The following is a 9,749-nucleotide window of genomic DNA, read 5'->3' as shown; positions in this document are numbered from 1 at the left end:
CATTACCTCTGAGAATAAGATAGAAACCTGCATAAAACAAAGCAGAAGATAGATTTTACCAATGCGAAATGCATAAGACCACACAAAACCACAAATCCCCCTCTCAACCATCCAAGAGAGAGGAAGTAGACACAACCATTCAGACTCTTGTTAATAGTCGAAGCATCACATTTGGTAAGGAGAGCCTCAAACCGACTTCGATGCACAAACCCTAAAAAAAAGGCATCCAGAGGAAACGACATTGAACATGTAGCCCCATGAACCAGGAAACTCAATAATCTCTTTCCAATAAAAGCAACAATGCCACTTTCAGCTTCACTAAGATAAACATAGTAAACTGAGCAACTAAAGGAAATAGAATGCAACAATAGTCATAGTAACAAGATTAAAAGCTCAAATCTCTTTCCACTGAAGAGTACTAACGCTCTATCTGTATAGTCACATGACTAATATTATACTCCCTCCTAATATAATCGATCACTTTGTCTAGCACCATGTCCGCATCCGCTTCGGGCTTTATTTTGACATGGCAAGCCAACAGAATCTTTCCCACTGTAATGGCCCAAATATGCAGCTCGTGTACAGCGACCACTTCATCCATTTCACATAAACCTTTCTCTAGCTTTGTAGCGTCAATCTCCCGAGGCGTGCTCTCCATCAATACCTCCAGTATGTTCCGAATCATTTTGATAGTTGTCCCCAGCACAATGACGGAAAATATGAGGGTGCAAACCAGATCAATAATTTTCCAATTTGGTTTATACCATATCAAGGCTCCCCCAATCATGACTCCAACGCTCTGAATGGAATCCCCCAGTACATGGAGATAAGCTCCTTGTATGTTGATGTTACGTTTTTCCTTTTCTTCTTTCTCACTCCTTGGTTTGTTTTTGTCATGGGAATTTTGCTTCAGCAGTGGTTCAACCAAATCTTCCTCATGAGCATGGCCATGCTCCTCGTCTCTTGGGTGCTCCTCATGACTAAAGGGATGAGTGGTAATGCGCACCCCATGCCTGTGACCGTGGCTGTTATGATCATGATCATCGTGGCTGTGGCTGTGACTGTGACCGTGACCGTGACCGTGACCGTGACCGTGACCATGCCCCACATGACTGTGACCATGACCATGATCATGTCCCCCATGGCCGTGGTCATGACCCAACAAGACGGCCATGGCTATATTTACCAGAAGACCAAAAGCAGCAACAAGAAACATAAGGAAGCCATTGACTTCTCCCGTGTCGTTAATAAGCCTTAGAATGGCTTCATACACTAGAATCCCAGCGAGCAGCCATATGAGCTGGATGGAAACCAAAGCACCAAGAATCTCTATCCGAAAGAACCCATAAGTCTGACGAGGGGTTGCTTCCCAGCCTGCTGCCCACAAAGAAAACAATGAGATAGCAAATGCTGCAACGTCTGAGAGCAAATGTGCGGCATCAGTCAAAATGGCAAGACTGTTGGCTTTGATGCCTCCAGCTACTTCAACGCCCATGAAGACAACACAGAGTGCAACTGCAATGAAAAGCTTCCTCATGGAAGCTGCCCGTTCTTTTGCATCCTTGGTGATGGTTACAGCATCTGAGAATCCACAAGGAGCTTCTCCACATAGTTTGCTCCCTCCAACGCTCCTCTCCCCACCAGAAACTTCACCACTTATCTCAATAATCTGCCCATGAAGATGACTACTCTCTTCCATCTGAATACAGAAGAGTAACACTACCATCAACTTCGAGTTTAATCAGAGCACAAATTAGTACGACTGCAAACAAAGCTTCAATCATATATCAAACATGTTTACTCATCAGTTAAACATGTTTACAATTTACATATGAAAATTACCCGTCGAATGAAACAGCCCAAATAAAACATTTTCGAAGATATTAACTCCTCTCCTTTAGATTTTCCTGTTTTATGCAGTCTAAATATCGATAATTTCAATTTGCCCATGAAACAAATTTCTAAAGTAAATACAAATCTTGTTTTCCTACTTCTTTTCAAGTATGTAGTTGGTGAAAATGACTTCCTAGTTCCTACTATTTTGATATGTTAAAACACGAAACCAATAGTGATACAGAAAACCAAGTATTTATTTTCCTGCATGCATAATACATATAAATCAACTTGTCCCAAGCCTCCCAACAGTGTCATCTCCTGATTTCCATTAAAAATGTCATGTTGGTGCATCCATGCCGTGTTGTAGCCACCCGTGTATCTGTATTCATGATTTTAAGGGGCCAAGCTATTAGTGCTAGAATAACTTGTCCTAAGAGGGGAGCTTTAGTATGGGCATATATTGCGTCTTTAGGGACTCCGTGAATATCAAATGCACATATCTCAACAATCACACGAGAAAAGTACATCTACAACAAAAAGGACATGTCACGCAAAAAAATGAAATTGGAGTTAATTAAGCAATGCAACAAGAAATAAAGGTGAAGGACACGAGTTTCATTTACTTTGTTTTTAAAGGATATTCTCGCAGCCAAAAAATGAAACATAGAAAAAAGCAGCAAATGAGCTGACAATGAGCCATTCTGCGGAGCAGTTTCAATAACTATAGGATTCAACAAGCAAGGAAGTACATTTCTATGTCTACAAACGAACATTAGAAATTGAATGCCCTACTTCAGCAATTTTCTAATGGCAATGTCAATATCTTCTTTAGACACAATTTAAAAACATCCCTTTTGGAAGCAGCAAGTACCATCTTGCTTTCATTTGCAAACATGAGTAATATAAATGTTACAGAAAAGGGGATGGAGCTGGGTGAGATACTGGATAAGAAACTGATCCAACAACAAACTAAGATAGAGTGCTCTCCATTGTATACCATAACTCTAGCAATAACATAATTGACATTTCCGGTCATTGTACAACTGACAATGATACCAATGTAAATGGAGATGGGAAAATCATGGTCTGGAATCGATAGTGAGATCCATATCTCCCATCAACAATTCAATTTCTTCCTACTAGAAACAACATTGACCTCTGGAGTGGAAACTTAACAATGGAAATGGTAATACCCTTTTGACACAATAAACTTCCGTACAGCCGTTTCCGTGATACAAACCCAAATACCCATAGATTAACTTAGAGAGAGAAACTCCCAAATGGAATACAAAAGAGACTAGCTCTTGATAATATTTATTCAAAATGATAAAAGCTACCAAAGAAAGGACTTCAACACCTATACATAGACTCAATACAGAAAAAACATAAATACCCTTACTACATACTACATCATTCCGTATTCCGTAGGACACTAGAGTAGCACGTTTGTTTAAACAGTATGCAGGTCATCAGGAACAAGATGCAGCAAAGGTAGCACACACATCTTAAAAATGGGCTGTTGAACGCAAAAGAAACGAAAAGAGAAGATTAACACAGGAAGCTCATTCCATTGAACACATTATGAACTGCCAACACAATATGGAATAAGAAATCAGAATTAAAGGTAGAGAGAAGCATGGAGATGAATGCAAGCATTACAGGAAATTGCAGTTGATTTGTAGCATACTAGCATCTACGAATAGCTCCAGAGTTGTTGATAAAATGAAGAAGATTAATGAAAAATCCAAAATTAATTAGCAGTTGTATGTTCTTGTGTTTGAAAAGAACAGCAGACACCAACAGTAGCAGAATCTAGACCTTACAACAATTTGAACACTGCAACATGGACAGATCAATTACAACAGCCAGAAATCCAGTCATTGCTGAAATAAATAAAGACCTAAAAACAATTAAAATAAAGCAGTACGTCGCATTTAATGATTTTTCCCCATTTTGGTCTAGGTGAGAAATAGACCTGGTCTTTTCTTTATTCGGGTACAAATCAGCAATTACAGATACGCTAACAAACCGTTTATCAGTTCAAGGATTTCCTTATTTTTTTGAAAACCCAGGTGTCCAGACGTGCAGCTCGATAACTCTCAGGCCCAATCCCACCGTTCACTTGCGGGGAGTCCAATTAAGCCAGAACAATTGCTCTGCATGGACTTGAGCCAAAGGAGTTGATAGCACCTACAAGGTTTCGAACATGAGATCTCAGGAGGGAGCAAACCCCAGGTCCCAGGCCCCAACCATTGAGGATTTGCTTATTTTATCGACCGATTTGGAGACCACAAACGTTCACAGTTGAACAAAAAAAAAAAAAAAAAACTTACGGAGAATGGCGAACATGCATTCGAAAGGAAACCCTTAACGCGAAAAAACCCAGATACTGTTGTAAGGTTTATAATCAAATAGAGAGAGTGAAAAATCTGTGGACAGCCACCGATCAAAAACTCAATTATGGACTCGAATCCGACAAACAAGAAAGCATAAAGTGATTAAAGGTGCATGACAGCGGGACGGATAAGGGGATATCCCTGTCGAGATTCAGAAAGCATATAATAATTGGAAAGGCGAAAAAAGTATCAATGATAAATGAAAGACATTGGTGGAGACTTGTCGTGAAGGAAGAAGAGGAGGCGAGTTTTACACTACCAACCTCCTTTTTTTAAGGTTTTGGATTGGGAGGCGGCGGGGAGATCGCAACCGCTTGAATAGAGTTTCTCAGCGGTGGTTCTGTTTGTATTTCATGGCAATGATGGATTTCTTGCCTTTCTCTCCTCGTGAGTCGTCGTGAGTCGTAATTCCGGAAAAGGGAGTTTATATAAGTGCACGAATCAGCTACGACTCCCCATTCCCTCCAATTGGATGTTCTGTTTTAGGGCCCAATGGATTCCAATTCAGTATTCAAACAACATGATTTTTTATTTAAATTTCATTCTGAACAAGTTTAAAAAAGAAAATGATTTTCGCACTTCCACTTTTAGTCATTCACATCCTCTTTTTGTTTTTGTCCAAATGAATTTACAATATTGTCCTTGTATGTGCGAAGAAATGTATTGAGTAAAGGGTAAGATAGTAAATTTAAGTGGATAAAAAAAAGGGCAAATTTCACTTACCTCCCCTGAGGTTTCTGGCAATTACAGACACCTCCCCTCAGGTTACTGAAATTGCACTGACCTCCCCTCTGGTTTAGTTGTCGGTTGCAGTTCAGCCCATCCGTTTGTTTGACGTAACGGAAAAGCAATAAAGGTGATGATGTCAGCATAAAGACATTTTTTCATGACAAATCTACCCTTGGCTCAACTTTGAGAAATTATTCGTTGCCCGGACACTGCTTTCTCCCAAAAATTAAGTGTTCTAAATTACAATTCGTTTGAATGGGTGAGAAGATTTTATTTTATTTATCATTTAATTCTAAATGGTCATAATTAAATTTTGACTTTAGGGCTCTCGTTGATTAACCCTAAGAAAATCGTAGAATCAAATATTTCTTAGGACTAACCAACGAGAGCCCTGGAGTCAAAATTTAATTATAACCCTTTAGAATTAAATGATCAGAAAAATAAAATTTTCTCACCCATTCAAACGGATTGAAATTTGGAACACTTAATTTTTCAACCTGCAGTTTATATATTAAAAAATATGGTTAAAAAATTAAGTGTTCCAAATTTCAATTCGTTTGAACCGATAGAAAGATTTTAGTTTTCTGATCATTTTATCCTAAATGGTCATAATTAAATTTTGACTATAGGGCTCTCATTGATTAATCCTAAGAAAATCGTAGAATCAAATATTTCTTAGGACTAACCAACGAGAGCCCTGGAGTCAAAATTTAATTATGACCCTTTAGAATTAAATGATCAGAAAAATAAAATCTTCTCACCCATTCAAACGGATTGAAATTTGGAACACTTAATTTTTCAACCTGCAGTTTATATATTAAAAAATATGGTTAAAAAATTAAGTGTTCCAAATTTCAATTCATTTGAACCGATAGAAAGATTTTAGTTTTCTGATCATTTTATCCTAAATGGTCATAATTAAATTTTGACTATAGGGCTCTCATTGATTAACCCTAAGAAAATCATAGAATCAAATATTTCTTAGGACTAACCAACGAGAGCCCTGGAGTCAAAATTTAATTATGACCCTTTAGAATTAAATGATCAGAAAAATAAAATCTTCTCACCCATTCAAACGGATTGAAATTTGGAACACTTAATTTTTCAACCTACAGTTTATATATTAAAAAATATGGTTAAAAAATTAAGTGTTCCAAATTTCAATTCGTTTGAACCGATAGAAAGATTTTAGTTTTTTGATCATTTTATCCTAAATGGTCATAATTAAATTTTGACTATAGGGCTCTCGTTGATTAACCCTAAGAAAATCGTAGAATCAAATATCTCTTAGGACTAACCAACAAGAGTCCTATAGTCAAAATTTAATTATGACCCTTTAGAATTAAATGATCAGAAATATAAAATCTTCCCACCCATTCAAACGAATTGAAATTCGGAACACTTAATTTATTTTCGTTAAATTTGGTTAAGTGTTCCAAATTTGGTTAAGTGTTCCAAAATGATTCAAAGGTTCGTTTGGAGGCCCAAACGGTCTCAGAAAGCTAAAAAACACGCGGCACATGTAAACTTTTCCCTTACACATCACAACCCTACACTACACGTGGTGGGTAGGTAGCTAAAACACTGTATACTTTTCCCTTTTATTTTTTGCATTTTCTTTATTCTTCCTTGTTCTTTTATCCGGCTTTCTTTATTCAGTATAATACCATAATACCATGGGCAAATAAGTATTTTTGCTTCCCCTGTTAGGTTCTGTTACTTGCTAACCCTGACAGGGGAGGTAAGTGCAATTTCAGTAACCTGAAGGGAGGTGTCTGTAATTGTCAGAAACCTCAGGGGAGGTAAGTGAAATTTGCCCTAAAAAAAATTAAAAAAAAGAGTGCGAATTATAAGCGGGGAGTGTGAAAATCAAATCTCTTAAAAAAAATAAATGGTCCCAATGATTAAGATAAGTCTAAAACGGAATAGATATTATCTCTATCTGATAAATATAGTTTTTGATGGAGTCGATGTTCGCGGTAAGATCTAATTAAAAAAGAACAACTATGGGGAAAAAACACTTATTTATTTATTTATTAGAGATGATGTACTGTGAGATAATGCACTTGTCTCGTAAAGTAGAACATATCAACATTTACCTCCGGACAAATTGAAGAACACTCAAGTGTTGTTCTCATTAGCTTTTTGGGGCTTTTTTTGGTTTTGTCCTTACTAAAAAAAATCGTGCCTTTTAATTTTGCGTCATAACTTTTACTCAAAATTCTTAGAAATATCATAGAAAAGGCCAGAAAAGCCTAGTTTTTTGAACTTTTTCTTGGATATTTTTAGAAATATTTGGTTAAATTTTGCTTTTTCGATTTCTCTCATTGAGATAAATCAATAATCCAAAAAAATTAGGCGCAAAACTAACAGATACGGGAAAAAATTGAATAAGAACAAAACAAGAAAAAACTCAAAAAACTATAAGAAGAACGGGACTTAGAATAGGGAATTGATATTCACACTCCAATTTTTGTTATTCATATTCCATTTTTTGTCTTTTAGTAAAAAAAAAAAACATATATTTTCAATACTAAAAAACAAAAAAGGGAATGTGAATAACAAAAAAAAAAAGGGAGTGTGTATCAATTTCCCTCAAAATATACAGAAAAAAGAAGTAAAAGGCGAAAAGGCTGGCCAAAGGTTGATCATGAGTCACTTCTCTGATATGTAGGAACTATTGCCTTTTTTTTTTTGCTTAAACAGATTTTGAGCTCATAAGTGATTTGTATTATCCGTTCACGCTAGTGGTTAATTTATGCACAATAATTTTTTGGTTTTATCGTTATTCAAATTTTATTTTTTTTTTGCGTTTTTTAGTTTTATGCCAAATTTTTATGTGATATGGGGGACAGGGTGAATAAGGATGAAAGGAATTGAAAAAGTAAAAAATTATGACTAAAAATTGACTTTATGAGTTTTTCTTTGGATATTTTCCAAAATACTTATGTAAAAGTTAATTTTTTTTATTTTTCTATTCTTCTTGTCCTTACTCATCCATATCACATAAAACCAAAAAATTATTTTACATAAGTTAATCACTAGCCTAAACACCGGTGAGAGGCATCCTATTTGCCATGGATAACTAGTAGTATTGTGAAAATTAGAAAAAGGTGAAATTACACGAACACCCCCTCATCTATTCGGTTTAGACATGGACACCTCCTACCCTTTAAAAACGCTCATACACACCCCCTCATCTTCTACTGTTACCCAAGGAACACCCTTCCGTTTGAGTACCGTTTGTTTCAAGGCACATGTCAATACTTTTGCCAAATTTTAGACAAAAATGCCCTTTAACGGCAACATATACCCAGTTGCCTTTCATACCTCTTTCCTCATTTTCACTTTATATCAGAGATTCTCTCTCTCTCTCTCTCTCTCTCTCTCTCTCTCTCTCTCTCTCTCTCTCTCTCTCTCTCTCTCTCTATACAGCCATGGAAGGTGGCAAGTGGCAACAATAGCTATAGTAGCCACCATAGCCACACCAACAACAGATCTAATAGCTGCAATTAGAGCTACAACTCCAACCAAACCCAAAACTGGGTTGATTCCCACTGCCGTTGTGGAGAAAAAGCCCCCTTGAGGACTTCAAATACAAAATGGATGACAAACAAATGCAAAACAACAAAAGTTCTAATTTTTAAAGATTATCGAAGTCACCACTGTACAACACCTTTCAAAAAACCCTACTATTCTCAAACAAAAACCCTAATGTATTCATATATCATATAATATGAACATATACATCTACATTTGTGCCATTTAATAAGAAAATCTAGGATTTTTTTTACATATAAAACATACCTTCCAAAGTAGGGTTTGCCACGATCTAGGGTTTTTTTACAGTTTACACGATCCGGTGTTCTTCGAAACTTAGGTTTTCTTCACGATCTAGGGTTAGCCGTGATCTGCAATGCAAGTTGAAAAGGGAGAGGAAGAGAGACAGAGGTGCCATGATCGAGTAGGGTGGAGAGAAATTTGTGATCGAGTGAAGTGTGGCGTATACTTGTTGCTCCATTTCATAACAAAGGGTATATTTGACATTTCGTTCATTCCGTTAACGGCGGTAAGGTTTTTTTCCCTTTTCAGTAGATGAGGGGGTGTGTATGGGAGTTTTTAAAGGTTAGGAGGTGTCCATGTCCAAACCAGATAGATGAGGGGGTATTCGTGTAATTTCACCTATTTTTAGGCTGGTCCTAAAAATTAGGTTCGGACTTAATTTAGTCATGCATAATTATTTATATTTTTTATTCCAACCATGCCCCTTCATGTGCAGCAGCGCATTGAACTAGAGAGCATTTAGTATAGAAAAATTATCCAATGCTCCATGTGTATTGGTGCACCATTAAAACATTGTTTAAATTTCAAAAAGTAATATCTTTTGTTGTAGCTATTCATTTTAAAAAAAAAATTTATTTTGGAACTTATTCGACGATATCTACCAAACAAGATCCATATTGAATATGAAATTATGTAAGATTAAAAAAAATATCATTTTCTATGAGAACTCTCTATGAGAACTGTTTCTATGATAATTGTCTCCATGAGAACTGTCTATGAGAATTATTTCTACGAGAACCGTTCCTATGAAAACTGTTTTGGACAAAAATATCATTGGCTATGTGAACTGGCCATGAGAACTGTCAATTCTCATAATCAATGCTTCGTTCTCCAATATAATATGGAATAATACCCCAAGCGTAGGGCTTAACACGTCGGTTGAAGCATAATAAATCGAAAATCCGGGATCGTACCCAAGGGAATAATTATATGGCTTGATCGGAT

At 36.4% G+C, this 9,749-nt stretch overlaps 1 protein-coding gene across 5 annotated transcripts; it reads right to left on the bottom strand.

Annotated features, from left to right (window-relative positions):
• Positions 1-260: 260 nt before the first annotated feature.
• On the bottom strand, positions 261-4,698 carry LOC131307836 (metal tolerance protein 1-like). 5 transcript variants are annotated; one of them, XM_058334549.1, is made up of 2 exons: positions 4,496-4,698; positions 261-1,699 (listed from the first exon to the last, which is right to left on the bottom strand). In XM_058334549.1, exon 2 carries the CDS (start codon positions 1,697-1,699, stop codon positions 419-421), a length of 1,281 nt encoding a protein of 426 aa, XP_058190532.1. In that variant the 5' UTR covers positions 4,496-4,698; the 3' UTR covers positions 261-418. The 5 variants fall into 5 exon arrangements, with proteins under 5 accessions (XP_058190532.1, XP_058190564.1, XP_058190547.1 ...); XM_058334581.1 differs by having other exon boundaries at positions 261-1,692; positions 4,492-4,636; XM_058334564.1 differs by lacking the exon at positions 4,496-4,698 and adding an exon at positions 4,170-4,426.
• Positions 4,699-9,749: the final 5,051 nt, after the last annotated feature.

The sequence above is a fragment of the Rhododendron vialii genome, chromosome 1a (assembly GCF_030253575.1).
Source record: "Rhododendron vialii isolate Sample 1 chromosome 1a, ASM3025357v1".
NCBI lineage: Eukaryota > Viridiplantae > Streptophyta > Magnoliopsida > Ericales > Ericaceae > Rhododendron > Rhododendron vialii.
Note: the sequence above shows the minus strand (reverse complement) of the source record. Positions and strands in the feature narration are given on the sequence as shown.

Coding starts and splice junctions, on each gene's coding strand:
- LOC131307836 (XM_058334549.1), bottom strand. CDS start 1,699: ATGGAAGAGAGTAGTCATCTTCATGGGCAGATTATTGAGATAAGTGGT.